Source organism: Carlito syrichta, unplaced genomic scaffold (genome assembly GCF_000164805.1).
Source record: "Carlito syrichta isolate Samal-C Ts95f unplaced genomic scaffold, Tarsius_syrichta-2.0.1 Scaffold303014, whole genome shotgun sequence".
Lineage (NCBI taxonomy): Eukaryota > Metazoa > Chordata > Mammalia > Primates > Tarsiidae > Carlito > Carlito syrichta.
The window spans coordinates 62485-85038 of NW_007247110.1; the positions used below are offsets into that span (position 1 = coordinate 62485).

General features: G+C 41.9%; 1 protein-coding gene and 1 pseudogene across 1 annotated transcript in view; one reads left to right on the top strand and one right to left on the bottom strand.

Moving 5' to 3' along the window:
• NUP214 (nucleoporin 214) overlaps window positions 1-22554 on the bottom strand; it is a 124954-nt gene that overhangs the window by 35997 nt on the left and 66403 nt on the right. Inside the window, exons 23-27 of the mRNA XM_008057451.2 lie at window positions 21966-22127; window positions 19241-19340; window positions 6188-6263; window positions 4446-4524; window positions 433-523 (exon numbers count right to left, since the gene is read on the bottom strand). Coding sequence (XP_008055642.1) covers window positions 433-523; window positions 4446-4524; window positions 6188-6263; window positions 19241-19340; window positions 21966-22127 — 508 coding nt within the window. The remainder of the gene's footprint in view (window positions 1-432; window positions 524-4445; window positions 4525-6187; window positions 6264-19240; window positions 19341-21965; window positions 22128-22554) is intronic.
• On the top strand, window positions 13982-14925 carry LOC110595581 (annotated as a pseudogene).

Here is a 22554-nt window from a genome sequence, read left to right on the forward strand (position 1 = left end):
AGTGATAAGAACTCTGGGTTCGTGCACACTTAATAAGCATATAATAAGGCCGGGCTCTGTGGCTCAGCCTGTAATCCCAGCACTTTGGGAGGCCGAGGTGAGTGAATTGCCTGAGCCTGCGGGTTAGAGCCCCGCCTGGGCAACTTGACGAGACCTCATCTCTACAATAAATAAAAAATTAGCTGGGTGTGGTAGCGCGTGCCTGTAGTTCCAGCTACTTGGAAGGCTGAGGTGGAAGGATCGCTGGAGCCCAGCAGGTCGAGGCTGTGGTGGCCGGGAGCAGCCACTGCACTCCAGTCTGGGTGACAGAGTGAGACTCCGACTCAAAAAAAAAAAAAAAAAGCATATAATATATCTGCAATTGTAAGATTTGGGGAAAGCCATCTATAAGATTGTTAGCAATTTGTCACAAAACTTGAGTTCATTACTGACCCTGATGGAGAAAATGAGAAAGGCTTGCTGAACTGCCCAGTAGCAGATGGGGTCGAAGTCACAGCTGTTTCTATCTTGGCTGTCCCAGGCCCTGGAATTACAGGATAAAAAATAAGAAAATAACAAAAATTCCATTAGAAATACCGTTCTGGTTTGTAATTCCCTGCAGTGTAGACTGTGTGGTGCTGCACGGAACCACAGTATTCGTTCATGGGCCTCATGTGTGCTCTGTGACAAGTCAAGGGCTGAGGGGAGCCAGCATGTTGCCTAACTTGTGCTCAAGTTCTCTGAACTTGTTCTTTGGTTCTGTCAATGTTAATTCCAATCTAAGGCATGCCACACGCTCCCTTTTAGGAAATATATCAAAATAATTCTAACGCAGTTTAAATTTAAAGTTTAAAAAGTATATTTCTATAGATTTCAACAGTATGGGAAAATGCTTACAATGTGAAACAAGAAAGAAAACAATGTAAAACTACGTATGTATAATGCAGCTTTATAATTATTTGAAATTAATCTCTGATGAAGGAAAAAATCTATAGAGAAATGGGTTAATAAACTAAACATTTCTGAGTCGTGATTTTGAGGCTATTTACAGCTGGGCTCGGTGGCTCAGCCTGTAATCCCGCACTTTGGGAGGCTGAGGTGAATGGATTGCCTGAGCCCGTGGGTTCGAGACCTGCCTGGACAACTTGGCGAAACCTCATCTCTACAATAAATTTAAAAATTAGCCGGGCGTGGTAGCATGCGCCTGTGGGTCCAGCTACGTGGAAGGCTGAGGTGGAAGGATCGCCGGAGGCCAGCAGGTCGAGGCTGTGGTGGCCGGGAGCGGCCACTGCACTCCAGTCTGGGCGACAGAGTGAGACTCCAACTCAAAAAAAAAAAAAGTGCAATCCATTATCCTCCCCAAGTTCAATCACCCTAACTAACTGTTAGGGGTATAATCTTCAATCTTTTTCTTGCTGCTTTACTTTAAAAGGGGGAAGGGCAATTGGAAAATTGCATTTAAAAAGTCCAAATCAAACCAAACTAAATCAAACAATAATAAGAAAAAAACACTTTCTCTTTAAAGAAATAAAAGGTAAATATTAATAAAAAATATTTTAACAACTGCCAGAATACTGTGTAGTGTGTACAAGGCTGTTTACTGCAGCCTTGCCTATAATCTTGAAAAATCAGAAACAGGCCGAGTGCAGTGGCTCACATCTATAATCCCAGCACTCTGGGAGGCTGAGGTGAGAGGATTGCCTGAGGCCACAGGTTCCAGAACAGTCTGGGCAACTTGGCGAGACCTCGTCTCTACAATAAACCAAAATATTAGCCAGGCGTGGTGACATATCCCTGTATTTCCAGCTCCTTGGAAGGTTGAGGTGGAAGGATTGCCTGAGCTCAGCAGGTGAAGGTAGTGGTGGCCGTGAGTGTGCCATTGCACTCTAGCCTGAGTAACAGAGTGAGACTCCAACTCAAAAAAAAAAAGGAAAATCAGAAATAATCTGAACTACCAGCAGAATACTGGTAAAATTTAACAGAGTACAACTACATAATGATTCCTAGGCAGCCATTAAATGAGTAAGGTAGATCTCTATAGGACTCAGAAAGAATCAGACATTTATTATAAGTGGGGTAGAGAAGAAGAAACAGTTTACAGAATCCATATATATATAAGATATGCCTATTTTTGTTTGAAAAACAATGATGAAGGAAGCTTATGAAATATACATGAAATTATCTTTGGAATATAGAGTTTACAGGGCAGTTTTCACTTTGTTCTATAGAGGTTTTAGAAATGCTTTTCTTAAAAAGTTCTTTTCTAAACCTTGATTACCCAGCAAGTAAAAACAGAAGTAAATACCTAGCAATTAAACAGAGTATTTCATAATCATCACTGAAGGGTGAATTTCAGAAATTTATAAGTCACACTACTTGCCTAAAACATGCATGAAGCAAATCCTTAGGTTTCCTTGATACTTAACTTCAAGAGTAACAAAAAATTCTGCAATTAAGTCCTTGAAAAAAGTTAGGATATGTGATTTTTAAAAAACTTTTTTCAATTAGGCAGAGGTCACTGCTTTATTAAAAACTCTGGTGTGTCCACGTGGCTGTCTGAGCTACCACCACCATGTTCCTTAGCTTTGGCCCCCTTCCCTATCTTGGACAGGTGAATTTCTCTCTCTCTCTATCTCCTCTCTCTAATTTATTTTCTAAATAAACTATGCTTTTTGATCTAAAAAATATATATATATATATATATATATATTAGCCAGAAATAGAAACAAATTCCTTAATCTCAATCTAAATGATTCAAAACTCTTTGATGATTCCACTAAAATTTTTCTTTTAACATGTAGTTTTTGGCACCAGTTGAGAAGTGCTATATACTTCTTCCTCATATGAGGCATACAATGCTGACTGTGGTTCTGCATAAATCTGAATTCTAGAACATGACTTTGGCTTACATAGTAACGGTTTACTTCTGAGTACAAGAATTTAATGAAAATAAGTCCACTATACAATCAATAGTTTTGCATTACAGAGAGTAGTTAGAATGACTGTATGACTGAGATTACAAAAAGTAAGCTGCTCATGTGTGAAGTTCAGAGTTTCTAAGAAATTGGTTGAAGACCCACTAAAGAGCATAAAGCAAAATAAAAGCCAGAGTTCAAGTCAGGCATGGTGTGTCACATCTATAATCCCAGCACTTTAGGGTGCAGAGGCGAGAGGGTTGTCTGATACCAAGGGTTTGAGACCAGCCTGGGCAATTTGGTGAGACCTCGACTCTGCAATAAATAAAAAAAGTAGCCAGGTGTGGTGGTGCATGTTCTGGCTACTTGGAAAGCTGAGGCAGAAGGATTGCCTGAGCCCAGTAGGTAGAGGCTGCAGCAGCTGTGAGCATGTCACTGCATTCTAGCGTGTGACACAGTGAGATTTCGACCAAAAAAAAAAAAGCCAGAGTATGGGGAGTGGTAAAAACGCAGGACTACAGATAGCACAAGACCCTCAGAAGGGGAAGCGATGCATACCAAATTAGGTGGACTATAGAAAAGGTGTCAACAAAAGGGGGACAATGAGGAAGACCCACATGAAAATTAGGTTACAAATAAAAGCATTCTTCTTCAAGTTGGTGTGGGCAAAACATTCATGGTTCCTGTGAAAACTAACTTAATCAAGAATAATTAGGCTTGAGTGAGTGTTGGAGAAGTACGCTAAGCCATAAAATCTTATAATATTGGCTTATCTACTCTGAGATCTTACACTATATATAACAAATCTGTTTTACTTTCTAGACTTTCCAGGCTTTTGAATTGTCACTGTGAACCAAGAGAATTTTAATACCTTTCAGTATAAGAAATAGAATTCAAGTCTGATCCATTCTTCTCTAATTTTGATCATCCAGCAAGACAGGAGAAGATAAGACTATTGCTCGCTTTCTGGAAAAAATTTAAAGGAAGATTTTCTCCTAGTGGTCATTTTTTTTTTTTTTTTTTTTGAGTTGGAGTCTCACTGTTTCCCAAACTGGAGTGTAGTGGCACACTCACGGCCACTGCAACCTCAACCTGCTGGGCTCAGATGATCCTTCCACCTCAGCCTTTCAAGTAGTTGGAACCATAGGTGCGTGCCACCACGCCCAGCTAATTTTTTGATTTACTGTTAAGATGAGGCCTCGCCAAGTTGCCCAGGATGTTCTCAAACTCCTGGGCTCTGGCAATCCTCTCGCCTCCGCCTCACAAAGTGCTGGGATTATAGGTGTGAGTTAGTTTAGTTTTTCAAACTAGCCTCAAAATTTTGTAAGTCTATATCGTTGATGAAGCGTTCACTGATTTCCCACAAATTCCTCATTAGCTCACTGTTCAATAAATGATAGCCTTTCAAATATGGTCTATGGCCATACTGCCCTGAACGCATCTGATCTCACTAAATCTGATGTGTTTTCTATGGCAACTGCCTCTGTGATCTAGAACAATAAACTCTCTTGCGAAGCACTTTGTTTTCAAAAAACAAAAATGCAAACTGACCTGAAGCTTTATCACCAGATGACAATTGACTGGATGTTGGTGTGGGTCCAGATGGCTTTAGGGAATTTATTAGAGACCCCTATAATAGAACACAGCAAAACCTTTATGTTAAACCACAAATTATCCTTTGGAATAAATAAACATGTAAAATGTTAATATAAACACATAATTTAAAATAAGGAAACACAAACACTTATTTAGCTTAATTGCCAAAAAGAAAGGAAAGAAAGAATCTGAATTTAAGTCAACCATGTATAGATCATACCAGGGGATGGAAATAGAAATATTCTTCACCAGTTACTTGGAAGGCTGACGTGGAAGGAACCCCTAAGCCCAGCAGGTCAAGGCTGCGGTGGCCGTGAGCATGCCACTGCACTCCAGCCTGGGTGATAAGAGTGAGACTCTAACTCAAAAAAAAAAAAAAAAAAAAAATCAGTCGGGCATGGTGGCACATGCCTGTAGTTCCAGCTACTTGGAAGGCTGAGGTGGAAGGATTGCCTGAGCCCAGCAGGTCGAGGCTGTGGTGGCTGTGAGCATGCCACTGCCCTCCAGCCTGGGTGACAGAGTGAGACTCCAACTCAAAATATATATATATCTATATTCTTCAAGCTCCAAGAAGGCAGAATCATGTTTGTCTAGTTCACAGTTTTTTTCCTAATGTCTAGCACACTGCTCGGTATATAAAAGGTTCTTGCATATTTGGTAGACAAATTAATGAATGAGTAACTGAAAAAAATAGTTTGAGCTCTCAATGCATTTATAGTAAGGTTAAAAGCAGAACTGTTTGATCTGTCCACCTCCACTCAATGTTCCTTTACTGATTTATCATGATTTATGCCTTAATCATGTGTCCTCTGGTGAACATGAAAACCTTGAAAATATCAAATGCTTAAATGCCACTTTAAGTCACGGTAAACTAAGGAACAGAGTCATGTTTGAGGACTCACAATAGGCAAGTCCTGATGTTCAAGCCTCAAACTCTGATCTCAAACACAAACTACAGTGACTCATCTCCAAGACATGTAAAAGTAGAAAGAAACCAAGATTTCTCAGGAAAAGTTTCAGAGATAGCTTGCTCTACCTTCCAGCCATCTCTTCTTATCTTTTTTCTGAATTGTTTAATGGCGTACACTATAACCTCTTTTTGTAAGGGACAAAGTTTATCAGGCAAAAGTCTGAAGGAGACATAACACCACTGAAAATATGTAAACTCTGAAAAACAGGGACTGCGAGAGAAAACAAGGTAGGTAACCTATGATACTGAGCACTGATACTGAACTACAGTGAAACAAGCAGTGGACAGGAAGAAGTGAGAAGCCTCAAATCTCAGCTCTAGTTCACAACTAATTGTGGGTGCCTGAGTGAGTCATTTGAGACTAGGCTTCTTCATTAGGGAGACATATCTCAACACCTGTCCTGTCCATTGCACGTGGTTACGGTATGGATTCACCGAGATAAAGTTAAGTGAAAGGAACCTGCAAAGCAAAATATCTCACATAAAAATGTATGGCATTACAAGTAGAACCTAAGATCACTAGGTGCAGAATGTCCAATGGTCTATGAAGACAATACCAGGTGCTGACGACCCACTTTGATTAACAACAATGTCGAGACTGGCATAAATTGTGAGGAAAGGATCATGGTCTTTATCAGACCTATAGTTCATTTAAACAAAGATCAGGACTTAAAACAGTACAAAGACAGACAATGCATGAATGTTAAAGTAAAAATCAGTAAGTTACCTGCTTGGTTTGGCTAGCAGCCACTGGAGTTAACACTGGGTGAGGCGTTTTGGCTGCAGAGTATGGCACTGGAGAACTAAACACACAAAGCACACATCAGAGAAACACATGACTGGGTAAAAACCACACTTCATTCTCAAGTTGACTTTTTGTTCAGTAAATGATACCAGTTTTGGGTTAGCGTACAGATGTGTCAGAACCCAACCAGATGCATTTAACAGAATAGATATTTAGAGTGAAATTTGGGCTGTTGGCATGAAAGTCAGAGCAGTGACCTTAAAACTTATTTCCTTCCTGCAATCTTATGAAAAAAATGTGTAACTATTCAGAACTAGAGCTTGTTCTTATCTGGAAAGCAAGCCCTCCCCCTCCCTGGCCCTTCCCCCACAGCAGATCACATGGGGGAATTCCTGGTTCTCTTTCCCAAACCTAAAATGTAACATGTTCAGCAGGATCTATGGGAGGTATCTGGTTTGCTGCCACATAAAGTGTTCAAAGTGCTGCCCAAAGAAGAGATCTCAGCTTTTTACAGTGATCCCCAAGAGCCCAGGGTTCACCAGGTCAGCATATGGAGACTCAATTGTACCACTGTTCCATTTCCAACCTGCGCATTTACTACAGCATGAAAAGTGCACCCTTATTTACAGAAAGCAATCTTATCATCTTTCGTTAGCCCTGAACACTGGATGCAGAGAAGTTATTTCAGTAATCACTTAGAGACATTTTTCTTTTGAGTTGAGATCTCACTCTGTCTTTCAGGCTAGAGAGCAGTGGTGAGATCATGGGGACCATCATCTCAACCTCCTGGATCAGGTGATCCTTCCACCTCAACCTCCTGAGTAGCTTGGACCACAGGTGGGTGCCACAATGTCTGGCTAATTTTTAGTAGAGATGAAGTCTTACTATGTTGCTTAGGCTGGTCTCAAGATCCTAGGCTAAAGAGATCCTCCCACCCCAGCTTTCCAAAGTGCTGAGGTTATAGAAGTGAGCCACTGTGCCCAGCCTACACATGTTGACACATGGGAAAAGCACTTGCTAGTACAACCGCAAATAAAAGTTTCTGGCTCCTGGAGGACAAATTTTTCAATCAATTTATATGTCCTGTCTGGGCACAGCAGCTCACACCTGCAATCCCAGCTCTTTTGAGTGGCTGAGGCAGGTGCTTTGCTTGAGCCCAGTAGTTCAACACCAGGGGCCTAGGCAATGTAGAAAAACCTTGTCTTTACAAAAAAATTTTAAAAAATAGCTGGGTGTGGTAACACAGGCCAATAATTCCAATTGCTTGGGATGCTGAGGCAAAAGGATTGCCTGAGCCTAGGAGGTCAAGGCTGTGGTGAGCTGTGATCATGCCACTGCACTCCAGCCTGGGTGACAGGGGTGAGACCCTGACTCAAATAAACAAACAAACAAATAAATAAATGTATCTGTCTTCAGCCCAAAGCTACAACTACTGCTAATAGTAGTCATAGGATCTGTTTATTTTTTCAGAACTTCCCCCAGATTTAGGGAGGATTAATATTTTTTTCTATCAAAAACTTAATGTGGAAGACACAAGACAATGATAGGTCTCACAGAAGAAAACTACCAAACAACTTAACAATCCGTACAAGCACATAGGGATTCTCTGCTGGAATGACATAGGAACCTTTCCAGACTTTATTAGACAGAGAGAAGAAAAAATGGACTTATGTTAAATGAAACAAAACCTCCTTCATGCTTCTGCTGAAGCCAGAAGAAGCTATAAAGGTGCATCTCTGGAGAAACATATCCCTGTTCCCCTGAGATATTCTACCAAGCAGGTACATAGGTGTAGTGCTCCCCCATCTCCTCCACTGAACATTCAACAGAGAAAAAGAATATGCGACTGAGATTGCTGGAATGTGAGCAATCCCTGGGTAGACACAGACTTGCTTAGAGAAATGGTGTGAGCTCACAAGACTCACAAGGGAAATGAAACTCTTCTGTTTTCTCAGAGGCAAACAAATAAGAAATTAGAAATGAAAATAAAAGCAGCAACTTACCCAGATTTTAGAAGATTTTTTTTACAGCCAAAATTTAGTTGTGACATGATGGTAAATTATGGATGAATTAGACTGAGTATAATTATTGTTATATTGACTTGTGATCATGCTACATATCTCCTGGGTATCCTAAATCCCCAACCACACAAAATTAGGATTCACAGTACCTACATACCAGGCCACATGACGACCTTGCAGAGAAATGTTGTTCAATGTAACCAGCCAATAAATCAACAAGTCTGATCCCAGAAAGCCCTGCCATGATCCAAGAGAGCAAAAAGAACAGTATACTCTCAAATAAATATGTTCAAAGATTTGTGCACAATCATGAACCAAAACAACGGGAAGCAACAGCTAGAAATTTTCAAGAGATGGGAAAGCCAAATTAAGAATTATATTTTGGATAATCTTATTCTACTTTTTTAGCAATTTGGAACTAAAAGATATCAGAAACTCATCTTGACACTCTGTTCTACAATTGAAAACAAAAATCAAAGGACTACAGGCAGAAAAGGGCACTGTAACAGAGCACCCAAGAGACATCACTGTACCGAATGAGTCTACAAATGACACTGATGTTACTAGCAACATTAGGGCACCTGCTTCAGAAATGAGCGACGGGGGCACATCTGGTCTCTAGGAGCAGGAATCATACGTTCTTGGAGAGAAACAATGCCAACAGAATAAAAATTCTTGGACTCTCCATTGCCAGATCACTCTGATTAAGAAAAAAATGCTGGGTGCAGTGACTCATGCCTGCAATCCCAGCACTTTGGGAGGTGGAGGCGAGAGGATTGCCTAAGCCCATGGGTTCAAGACCAGCCTGGGCAACTTGACGAGAGTTTATCTTTACAATAAATCAAAAAATTAGCCAGACGTGGTGCCATACGCCTATAGTTCCAGCTACTTGGAAGGTTGAAGTGGAAGGATTGCCTCAGCCCAGCAGGGTGAGGCTGTGGTGGCGAGAGCATGCCACTGCACTCTAGCCTGGGCCACACAGTGAGACTCCGACTCAAAAAAATAAAGAAAAAAAGAAAAAAAACCCAAAAAACTGAAGGTGAAAATATCAAACATGATAAACACAGAAAATCCCACAGCAAGCATGTTTCAAACACAGTCTTAAACACAGAGTGTTTTTTCCACACTTTATCAGCACTACATTCCAACAAAGACGGTCGAAGGCCCACTTGTTCTAGGGATGTGTACTCTACACACAATTATAAAACTGCATTGCTAAGACTGTGAAGTATTAAAATGTCACCTAAGTTCTTCCTTAGTGATCCCTTAAACTAATATTAATAAACATTAAGTAGGTAAATATTGATCCCATTGTTGTGAAAAGGCTCAACAACTTTTTCTTTACCTATTTCAATATTTTAAAAAAGCACACAAATGAGATCTGGCTATATTTTATTTTGGAAAATCTTAATCACAATTATATATATCCTTTTATGTATATTAATATGACAGAGTGAATCTAAATTATGTAAAGCACTAAAGGTAATTATTTAATGAACAATAAACTTCTTGGTAATAATTTAAAAGTGAGGCAAGTAGTAGACAGAATAACTTATCAAGAGTAACTGAAGAAACAAAGAAACCAAGTGGAAAAAAGGATGAAAATAATAGAAGATATTGAAAACAGACACTATTCAATTCTTGGGAGTTCCTGACATCTGACAATGGAGATATAATTGCTAGCTACTGTCCCCTATTGGTAAACTTAACATCTTCGAAGGCTCAAACCTTCTCCACAAGTCTATTAAATCAAATTGCAGTTCCTGCATGGATGTCTGGATGTTAAGTACCTTAAATAATATGTCAGACAGAGCTGCATCAGAGCTTTGAAAAGACCCATGTGAAATACAAAAATAAGATTCTATAAGAAGAGTTTTTAATGGCATGGAAAATGTAAACAATTAAGTTTCATGACTAAGCTGAGAAAGAAGGCTACAAAACAGTATGTATTAAATTTCACTTTAATAAGCTAAATTTTCAAAGATAGAAAAACATGTAAACAGCAATTAAAAATCTGTAATAGGAATAAAGGTGATTTTAATTCTGTTCTTTTAACTGTGTTTTTTATAATGCCTACAAATGGACATTTGTAATAAGAAAAATAAAAGAGTTAAAATTCTTTTTAAGTTTTTGGCCATAATTACAGGTATTTTAAAAGTAGAGTAACATCTTTAAATCAGTGAAAGAAAAAAACCGTCAACCTAGAATTCTTTACTTTGTGAAAATATCTTTTAAAAAAACAGGGGCCAGGCTCGGTGGCTCAGCCTGTAATCCCGCGCCTTTGGGAGGCTGAGGTGAGTGGACTGCCTGAGCCCATGGGTTCGAGACCCGCCTGGGCAGCGAGACCTCCTCTCTACAGTAAATCAAAAAACCAGCTGGGTGTGGTAGTGCATGCCTGTAATTCCAGCTACTTGGAAGACTGAGGCAGAAGGATTGCTGGAGCCTAGCAGGTCAAGGCTGCGGTGGCCAGGAGCGGCCACGGCACTCTAGTCTGGGCGACAGAGTGAGACTCCAACTCAAAAACAAAACAAAACAAAACAAAAAAACCAGGAAATATCTTTCAAAAACAGAAGTGAGATCAAGACTTTTACAAACATACAAAAGCTGAAAGAACTCAAGTCTGACCCTAAAGAAATGTTAAAAGAGTCCAGAAGCCTATAATCCTAGCACTTTGGGAGGCTGAGGTGAAAGGATTGCTTGAGCTCAGAAGTTCAAGACTAGCATGGACAACATATTGAGACCTTATCTCTACAATAAATAAAAAATAAAAATAGCTGGGTGTGGTGACACATGCTGTAGTTCCAGCTACTTGGGAGGCTGAGGCAAAAAGATCACTTGAGCCCAGGAGGTTGAGGCTACAGTGAACCATGATCATGCCGCTGTACTCCGGCCTAGGCAACAGAATGAGAGCCAAACTCAAAAAATACATGTATTAGAAAAAAAGAAAAAGAAAAAGAAATGTTAAAGGAAGTCGTACAGACCGAAGGAAAATGCTACCAGATGGAAACATGAAACTAAACAAAGGAATGAAGAATACTGGAAACGGTAGCTATATGCATAAAGACATTTTTCTTCTTATTTAAATATATTTAAAAGACAGCTGTTTATAACAAAATGTCATGGGTTTTATAGCACAGGAGGAAGAAACAATTACAACAGAATAAAGGTGGTGAAGGGAGAAATAAAAGAATACTCACACCTGTAATCCCAGAACTTTGGGAGGCAGAGGTGAGGGGATTGCTTGAGCCCAGGGGTTCAAGACCAGCCTGGGCAACTTGATGAGACTTTGTCTCTACAATAAAACAAAAAATTAAGACCAGGCGTGGTGGAGCGCGCCTGTGGATCCAGCCACCTGGAAGGCTGAGGTGGAAGGATCACGTGAGCCCAGTAGGTGGAGGCTGCGGTGGCTATGAACGTGCCACTGCACTCCAGCCTGGATGACAGAGTGAGACTCGGACTCAAAAAAAAGAATACCACTGTCAGACTCTTATACTATTCTTCAGTAGTATAATATCATTTGAAGAGAGACTGTGATAAGTTAAAGAGATATACTATAAACTCTAATGCAACCATTTAAGTATCACAGTTATTGCTAATATAAACCAACAAAAAAATAGAATCATAAAAACTACTCTATCTAAAAGAAGGCAGAAAAAGAGGAAAAATGAAACAACAAACAGATGGGACAAACAGAAAACAAATAGCAATATGGTAGATTTCAACTAAAACATATTAACAAATACAATGTAAATGATCTAAGTATTCCAATTAAAAATCACAGACTGGCTGGGCATGGTGGCTCACACCTGTGATCCTAGCAGGGAGGTAGAGACCAGAGGACTGCCTGAGCTCAAGGGTTCCAGACCAGCCTGGGCAACTTGACAGACCTTGTCTCTGCAATAAATAAATTTTAAAAAATCAGCCAGACCTGGTGGCACATGCCTGTGGTTCCAGCTGCTTCGAAGGCTGAGGTAAAAGGATTGCCTGTGTCCAGCAGGTTAAGGATGTGGTGGCCACAAGCATGCTACTGCATTCCAAAAAAAAAAAAAAAAAAAAGTCATACACTGTCAGATGGGATTAAAAAAAAAAAGCAATATGCTGTTTACAAAAAGTCCATTTAAACATTTTTATTTTTTAATTATTATTTTATTTGTTTGTTTGGTTTTTTTTTGAGTTGGAGTCTCACTCTGTCGCCCAGACTGGAATGCAGTGGCCGCTCCCGGTCACCACAGCCGCGACCGTCGGGGGTCCGGGTATCCTTCGGCCTCAGCGTTCGAGGTAGCCGGAATTGGAGGCGTGTGCTACGATGTCGGGTTGATATTTTTGATTTATTGTAGAGAGGAGGTCTCGCTGCCCAGGCGGGTCTTGAACCCGTGGGCTCAGGCAATCCACTCACCTCAGTCTCCCAAAGGCACGGGATTACAGGTTGAGCCACCAAGCCCAGCTTAATTATTATTTTAAATTGTGGTAAAATATATATAACAAAATTTACTATCTGAAAATTAACTGTTTCAAAGTATACAGTTCAATGGTATTAAGTCCAGTCATACCATTATGCTATAAGAAACCCATTTTAAATATAAAGACACAAAATAAGTTCAAAAGGATGGAAAAAGATATATTGTGCTAATATCAAACAAAAGAAGCTAGGCCGGGCTCGGTGGCTTAGCCTGTAATCCCAGAACTTTGGAAGGCCGAGGTGAGTGGACTGCCTGAGCCTGCGGGTTCGAGACCCGCCTGGGCAACTTGGTGAGACCTCATCTCTACAATAAATCAAAAATCAGCTGAGCGAGGTAGCGCGCGCCTGTAGTTCCAGCTACTTGGAAGGCTGAGGCAGAAGGATCACTGGAGCCCAGCAGGTCGAGGCTGTGGTGGCCGGGAGCGGCCATTGCACTCCAGTCTGGGCAACAGAGTGAGATTCCAACTCAACAAAACAAAACAAAACAAAAAACAAAACAAAACAAACCTTGCTGACCCCAGTTTAGGGCCATAAATCAAGTCTCAATAAATCTCAAGAATTCAAGTTGTACAAAGCATGTTATCTAACCACAATGGAATTAAAATAAAAATCAATAACAAAAAAGTATCTGAAGAATCCCCAATTACTGAAAAACTAAACAATACACTTCTGAATTACCCAAAGGTATATAAAGAAACCAAGAGATAAATTTAAAGTATTTTTGAACTAAATGAAACTGAAAATACAACATATTCAAAATCTGTGGGATGTAGCCAAAGCAGTCCCTACAGGGAAACTTATATCACCAAATGCCTGTATGAGAAGAAAAGAATGGTCTCAATTCAATGATTTTGGCTTTCACCTTAAGGAATCTGAAAGCCGGTCTCGGTGGCTCAGCCTGTAATCCCAGCACTTTGGGAGTCCGAGGTGAGTGGACTACCTGAGCCCACGGGCTCCAGACCAGCACGGGCAACTTGGCGAGACCTCATCTCTACAATAAATAAAAAATTACCCAGGTGTGGTAGCACACGCCTGTAGTTCTGGTGGCTACTTGGAAGGCTGAAGCGGAAGGATCGCTGGAGCCCAGCAGGTTGACACTGGGGTAGCCGTGAGCATGCCACTGCACTCCAGCCTGGGAAACAAAGTGAGACTCCAACTCAAGAAAAAAAGAAACCAGAAAAAGAAGAGAAAATAAGACCCAAAGCAAGCTCTGTTCTTCCCATTCGACAGAGAGTCGCATCTCTTGTGCAGCACCAGCCACATCCCCGAGACACCATGGCAAAGATGAAGGTTACCAGAGCTGCTTTTAACCCTGGCAAAGTGGAGATCGCTGCCATCAGTGACTCTTTCATTGCCCTCAACTACATGGTCTATATGTTCTAGTACGACTCCACCCACGGCAAATTCCACAGCACCATCAGGAACAGGAAGCTTGTCGTCAATGGAAATCCCATCAACGTCTTCTAAAAGTGAGATCCCATCAAAAAAATCAAATGGAATAATGCCAGAGCTGATTATGTAGTGGAGTCCACTGGTGTCTTCACTATTTTGGAGAAGGGGCTCACTTACAGAGGGGAGCCAAAAGGGCTATCACTTCCACCCCCTCCACTGACACCACCATGTCTGTGATGGACATGAACCCCGGGAAGTACCAGAACAACTTCATGATTGTTAGCAGCACTTCCTGCACGACCAACAGCTTAGCTGCCACCCCAACCAAGGTCATCACGACAACTCTGGCATCATGGAGGTACTCATGACCACCGTCCATGCCATCACTGCCACTCAGAGGGCCATGGATGGCCCCTCTGGGAAGCTGTGGCACGATGGCCGTGGGGCACTCCAGAACATTATCCCTGTGTCCACCGGCAGTGCCAAGGCCATGGGTAAGGTCATCCCCGAGCTGAATGGAAAGCTCACTGGCATGGCCTTCCATGTCCCCACCACCAGTGTGTCTGCTGTAGGACTGACTTGCCATCTGGAGAAACCCATCAAATATGATGACATCAAGAAGGTAGTGAAACAGGCATCCAAGGACCTCCTCAAGGACATCCTGGCTATACTGAGTATCAGGTTGTGTCCTTCAAATTTAACAGTGACTCCCACTCTTCCACCTTTAATGCTGGGGCTGGCATTACCCTCAACAACCACTCTGTCAAGTTCATCCTTGGTATGACAATGAATTTGGCTATAGCAACAGGGTGGTGAACATCATGGTCCACATGGCCTGCAAGAAGTAAGAGCCCCCGGATCACCAGTCCCAGTGAGGGCACAAGAGGAAGAGAGAATCCCTCACCTGCTGAAGAGTCCCTGCCACACTCAGTCCCCGACCACACTGAGAATCTCCCCTCCTCACATTGTCCATGCCAGATCCCCTAAAGAATTACAGGGGAAGGGGACCTAGGGAGTCCTACCTTGTCATGTACCATCAATAAAGTCCCCTGCACTGAAAAAAACAAAACAAAACATAAAAACCAAGTAGAAAAGTAAAATAATCAAGATCGAGTGAAAAAACAACAGGAAAAAAATAAATGAAACCAAAAGCTGGTTCTTTGAGGTAAATAAAATTGATAAACGTCTAGCCAAGCTAATCAGGAAAAAGAGAAGACACAAATTACCACTAACAGGAAAGGAGGAGGTGACATAATTATAAATTCTACATGCATTCAAAGGCTAATATTTAGGAACTATTATGAAAAATTTATGCCAATAAATTCAACAACTTAGATGAAATGACAAATTCTTTAAAAAATACAAACTACCAAAATTGACTAAAGAAGAAGATAACCTGAGCAGTCCTATATCTACTAAAGAAACTGAAAATTCCAAGCCCAGTGAGTTCTATCAAACAATTAAGAATGAAATAATACCAAGTCTACATAAACTCTTACAGGAAATTGAAGAGGAAGAAATATTTCCCAACTAATTCTGTAAGACCAGCCTTATTCTGAGACCAAAAGTGAACAAATATAGTACATGAAAAGAAAAACTACAGATCAATATCTCTCCTTAGGACAGATACCAAAATTCTTACCAAAATTGTAGCAAACTAACTCCAACTATATATAAAAAGGGCAATGCATCATTACCAAAAATTGGTTTAATGTTAAAAAACCGAGTGCCAAGACAATTCAATGGGAAAGAACAGTTGTTTCAACAAATGGTGCTGGGACAACTAGATGAGATTCATATCCAAAAGAATAAGCTTGGACCCCTACCTCACACCATTTACAAAAATTAACTCAAAATGAATCAAAGACCTAAATGTAAGGAGCTAAAACTATAAAATGCTATCAAAACAAACACACACACACACACACACACACACACACAAACAAAGAAGCCAAGTGTGGTAATGTGCACCTATAGTCCCAGCTACAGTTGGGAAGCTGAGGTGGGAGGATCACTTGAGCTCAGGCGTCTGAAGTTAAACAAGGTTACATTGAGCTATGATGGTACCACTGCACCACAGCCTGAGTGACAGAGCAAGATGTGTCTCTTAAAAAAAAAAAAATTCCCAGCACTTTGGGAAGTCAAGGTGAGGGGACTGCCTGAGCCCACGGGTTTAAGAACAGCCTGGGCAACTTAGTGAAACCTCATCTCCACAATAAATCAAAAAGTTAGCCAGGTGTGGTAGCGCATGCCTGTAGTGGGGTGGCTGTGAGTATGCCACTGCACTCCAGCCTGGATGACAGAGTAAGACTCTAACTCAAAACAAACAAACAAACAAAAAACCAAAACCAGAAAAAATTGTGTCAAGGGACACACCAAGAAAGTGAAAACAACCCAAAGAATGGGAGAGAGTATTTGCAAACGATATACCTGATAAGAAACTTGAATCCAGATTACATAAAGAATCTTACAGTTCACCAATAAAAAGCCAATAATTTAATAAAACAAAATTAGCAAAGAATCTAAGTAGATATTTCTCAAAGAAGATTCAAATGGTCAATAAGCACATGAAAAGACACTCAACATCATTAACCATCAGGGAAATGGGTTCTTTCAACTTCACCTCAAACACTCCTGCCCTTCCCCAGCTTAGGCTTTCACACTTTCTGCAGCCCCATCCAGAAGACTCTTCTCGCCACTCTTTGCCTACCAACTTCTGGTCACTGTTGAAATTTCAACTAAAAGATCTTTTCCTTATCAAACTCCTTCCCCAACCCAACTCTGTTGGACTGACTCGTTACTGACTTTCTTAGCACTCTGGACTCCTCCTCCACAGAGTTTACTACATTGCAGCTAAATAGCTGTGCAATTGGTAGTTTCCTGGCCATCTTCTTGCTAAAATATAAGTGCCATGAAAATGGGGCCCTGGTGTGTTTTATGCGCTACTGTTTCCCCCAGTACCCAGGGCAGTGGCATGCTCATAAAAGATACTGTGTAAGAATTTGGTGAATCAACTGACTGAGCACTGAAGAGGAGTACAAACAGCTGAGGACTGGCGCCAAATATTCTCACATGAAACATGATGGTTAGTCAATGAATAAAACAGTTTACAACCAATGAACATAAGATACACCAGTGGCAGAAGTATGTAAGCCCATCCTATAGTAAACCTTCTGTAAGATATTAATGAGAAAAACGTAAATGCCAAATTAGATACTTGAAACACACTTAGGAACTACTGTCTCAAAGAATCTGAAAGTAAGTCATTTACACTGAACATACTCCCCTCTCAATCTTTGCAGGGGTGAGGGCAGGCAGGGCAGTAAATGCCAATTTTCATTTATCAATTGTGTTTGGAGTAGAGTTCAGCTATTATTCAATAAACGGTTTTTAAGAAGGAACAACATTTCTGTTTCAGGCACCATGCAGCACATTAAACAATCATACGAGAGTCCAATTCTGTGGAGAAAGGAAGAGAAAGTTTCTGAAGATTCCTATTGTGGCTGGGCTCACGCCTGTAAACCAGCACTTTGGGAAGTGGAGGCAAGAGGACTGCCTGAGCCCACAGGTTGGAGACCCGCTTGGACAACAGGCAAGGCCTCGTCTCTACAATAAATAAAGAAGAAATTAGCCGGGCATGGTGGCTTACACCTGTGATTCCAGCTACTTGGAAGGCTGAGGTGGAAGGATCATCTGAGTCCAGGAGATTGAGGCTGTGATGGCCGTAAGCATGCCACTGTACTCCAGCCTGGGCGACAGAGTGAGACTCTGACTTAAAAAAAAAAAAAAAAAAAAATTGCTCCTTGAACAGAGCCCTCATCGAAGATCAGCTCAGACAAACCATCTGAGGGAAACAGAGCTTGAAAGAAGGTGAAGAGCCCTGCAAGGGGTGCCTCTCACACACGGCCAGTAATGATGTATCTCAGCAACAGCAGATCATGCTCCTGCCGCATGCTGGAGCTTCCCGTCTTACATCGTACTCTGCCTTCCAGGGGCTCCCTTGCCTTCCCCATGCCGGGACTCTGGCTACAGTCCCCAGCTCGAAGGCACAGCTCTTTCCCTTGAAAAGTTTGCACAATCACAAATACCATCTTGGTCTAAACAGCATACCAAGGCTTCGAGGTCACTACGAGATAGGAAAGTGGGAAAGCTTGTCTTTTGACTGTTAGTTTGGCCCTGAGATAACCAAAAAATTCCCTGAACAGGCAGTGTTGATGAACAACCAACACAGAAAAAAGAGAAAGCCAGCAGGCCAGTGAAGCGGCCCACTCGACAAAGTGAAAACAGTGAGCAGACCTTCTCTGTGGGGGAGCCAGAGATCGGGCCCGTTGTGGAGAAACCACAGGGTCTGTGCCTGCCCTTCCAGCTGCTAGACTAATCACAGGTCCCAGGCACAAACTCCCTGGAGTCTGATACTGGTCCCCACAATCCCTACGTTCACACTGAGGAAATGTCCCATGCCACAGGGGACGGTGGTTGGTCTAAAGGGATTGTGTGTGGTCACAACACATGCAGGGCAAAGCAAAGCCCAGGTGTGTTGTGTGACCCATGCTGCCCAGAGAAGCAGGAGGGAGCCAGCACCTCAAATTCTGATCACAGACGAGGACTAAAGACAAGTGAGTTTTGGCAGCAACAACCCAGCCCTAAGACATGGATGGCAGAGAAGCTGGAGTCTCCAAACAGAGCTGCTGCCTTTCCAAAGACCATTTTTTCATATGAAAGCAAAAGAAATGGAAAGAACAGACATGCCTGGAGAAGGGGAGTGAAGGAGGAGACTGTTGCCCTCGAGATCCCAGTTTCCAGAAGCAAGTCTGCATCAAACCTAAAGCGTCACCTCTGGAACCTTGGGAATATGAAAAAACAGAACAGAACAAAACTACACACCTAACGTGTACTACATCTAGACTTACAAATGGTAAATGGCAAGCTGAGCACACAGCACCAAGATGGACAGTAACGGCTTACGAGGCAACTGTTAACGGCCCGCTGAAAAGGACAATCCCCCGAAACCTGTGTGGGCAGGCTTAGCTGCCCCCTGCTTTGGAACCCAGGGCTGTGCAGGAAAACCAGTCAGATATGACAGTGGCAATGCTGCTCCCTGCAGGCAGTCCGCTGACACTACAGAAGTCACTGGCTAAAACACATTGAAAAGGTAGAACATACCCCATTGCTGCAGAGGGGGTGGCTGGATTATTCTTCAGTTCCTGCACATTGACCACTTGAGGGACGTTCTTCAAAGTTGATTCTGTCAAAGTGTTTACAGCTGTTTAAATACAGAAGAGAGAGAAAAGTTTGCACAACCACAAATACCATCTTGGTCTAAACAGCATACCAAGGCTCCAAGGTCTAGTAAAGCAGCGGTCTCTAACCTTTTTGGCATTGGGGACTGGTTTCATGGAAGGTAATTTCTCCACAGACGGAGGGAGGGGGGCGGAGGAGATCATCAAGCATTAGATTCTCATAAGCAGCACGCAGCCTGGATCCCTCTCACATGTGCAGTTCACAACAGGGTTCACGCTCCTATGAGAATCTAATGCTGCCGCTGATCTGACAGGTAGAGCTCCACTCACTCGCGGCTCACCTCCTGCCGTGCAGCCCTCACCTCCCTAACAGACCACGGACCAGTACCAGTCTACCGAGTCTGTGGAGTTGAAGACCCCTGCAGCAAAGGATAAAAAATTCTAGCCATGTGCAAATAAATAAGCAGGCTATGGACTCATCAGATAAAGGAAAGCCAGCTACTCCAGGTGGCTCTGCAGCACTGTGTTCAATGAAATACCTGGTCTACTCTGTTAACACAGGCCATAGGATAAGACTTCCTGCCATTTAGTCAATAGACCTGAGGTTGGGGAGAATTCCCGGGCCAGCTTTCCCACAGATCTGAGATGCCTGCCACACTGCTGGCTCGTCTTGGAAAGGGCAGCAAGGGCTGGAGAATTAACAGCATGCAGATTCAGCGTTTCCACCTCTCATTCATTCTGCCTTTCTTTCACATGAGCTTACGTGAGAGGCTCTGTGGAGGGGCTGAGAACACAAAAGGTGTTTATAGTTGCCTTCCTAAGGGAGCTCATGCTTAGTGACAAAAACAGGCACAATGGCTAATACATGGAAAATGGAGCTTGGGGAAGTCAAGGGCAGAAGCCATGAAGCTTGAACTCAGGAGCAGCAACAGGCATGTATTTGACACCAACTCATCTATATTATCTTATAAGCTTTACTTCTCTTTTTTTAAAAATAGAAACGGGGTCTCGTTATGTTGCCCAGACTGGTCTCGAACCCCTGGGCTCAAGTGATCTTCCCTCCTCGGCCTCCCGAAGTGCTGGGATTAAAGGCGTGAGCCACTGCGCCTGGCCCAGCTTTTACCTCTCTTTGTGTCTTATAATTGTAAATTGTATTCCAGAAGACTTGATGACATTCTATAATTAACTATTAAGAAAGACTAGTTAAGCTCTTGAATTATTTTGAACTATATTCCTGGCAAAGGCGGAAGCTATATCCCAGGTAGAATGCTAGATTTGTGGTCATTTTCTTTTATTCTCTCCTTTACAGAAGCAAGCGGGAACATCTTGCCTATGACTGCATATATTTCGTATTTCACACTCAAAGGTGCCTACACCTTAGGAATTTTTGCTTTCAACATGATATTGAAGATCACACCACCTCCTGCTGAGAGCAGAACAGATTTTAAATTTACAAATAATCAACATAATCAGCCTGGTTTTTGGCCTGTTCAGCACAATGCCAAGATGCTGCTTGGTCCAAGTAATATTTAAAAAGAACAACAAAGAATTCTACTTCCAGAAAGCTCAAAAGTACCTTAAAAAGTTATCTTATTTTTGTTTTTCAATATCTATTTTAGGTATTTTAAGAGGGCTTTCATATTTGAATTTTTCTTAAAAATCTGTCAACTTATCATTCTTCAATGTTAGTTCTTTTTTGCCTGAATCAAACCATGTCTTTCTAACCTTTTAAAGAGAACTCTAAATTGATTAGTGTTCTAAGCAGTGATAAAACTAAAAAACAATTCTATTCAGCTAAAACAAAAACATTTGGCTTACATCTGAGTTTCCTGACCTTGGCACTGGCACTGTTGGCATTTTGAAGCTAGATAACCCTTTGTTGTAAGCATTTTAAAGATTTCTTTGCAGCATTCCTGGCTTATTCCCACTAAATGCCAGCAACATTGCCAACAGTTTCAGGGAAGGGAGGAGGGGGGATAGCCTCTGGTTGAGAACCACTGGCTTATAAAACTGATAACTAATGATAAATGAAGTCCTTGAGGCCGACTTAGACTCTTACATCCTAAGTAGAAAATTTGGGATACGAACAAACCATTGAAGTGCTGACTAGCTTATTAGAGTTTCCATCTGAAAGGCTGAATGTACAATGTTAAAAAAAAAAGCTGTACTGAAACAGAACACAGGGTTGGAATCTGGGTTCTGCTACTTATTGGTCAGATAACCCTCACCTTACTGAACCTTACGTTACTCAAACACAAAATGGCAAAGGTAGTCAGAATCTGTAAGATACTATGAGATGATCCTATAGTAGAGGATCTATTTCAAAGATAATACTTTTAGGGCTTAAAGCAGACATTATTCAAAGGGAGAGATTATCAACTTCATAAAAAAACCAACCAACCAACCAACCATAGACTTCCCACTTAACTATGTGGCAGACCTAATACATTCCCCAAAAAGGAAAAAATTTCAGACTTGGTCTCTGCCTTCTTAGAACTCTCTCCCCAGAAAGAAAGAGAGCGATCACATCGGTCTTTTCTTCTGATGGGCAGCAATTCAGTCTATTGTTCCTTGCCATCTACTGTCCCGGCCTGTGACTCAGACAGCTCACACTTAGTTTCCGAAAGGTATAGGGCTTCGGTTTTTACCTGGTGCCTGATTGGCCATCTGCCGCCTGAGTGCTGCAGCAGCGGCAGCCTGGGGAGCTGACATGGGGTGGGAAGGACTGGGGGCACCATGTTTCACAGTTTTTGTTGCAAGCATTGTGCTGTCGGCCCCCTGAGGAATTATCTTGCTAGCAGATGTAGACACTGAGGGGAAAAGAATTAAGGGAGAGAGTGGGTCAGAGAACAACAACATACAAAAGTTAAAAAGATAAATTCTCAGCTGGGTGCAGTGACTCATGCCGATAATCCCAGCACTTTGGGAGGTAGAGGCAAGAGGACTGTGTAAGCCCAGGGTTCAAGACCAACCTAGGCAACAAGGCGAGACTTCATTTCTACAATAAATCAAAACATTAGCTGGGCATGGTAGCACATGCCTGTGGTTCCAGCTACCTGGAAGGCTGAGGGGGAAGAATCATCTGAGCACAGCAGGTAGAGGCTGTGGTGGCCGTGAGTCGTGTGCCTCTGCACTCCAGCCTGGGTTGACAGAGTGAGAGTCTGACTCAAAAAAAATAAAAAGGTAAAAATTTTTTTTTTTTTTTTGAGTTGGAGTCTCACTCTGTCGCCCAGACTG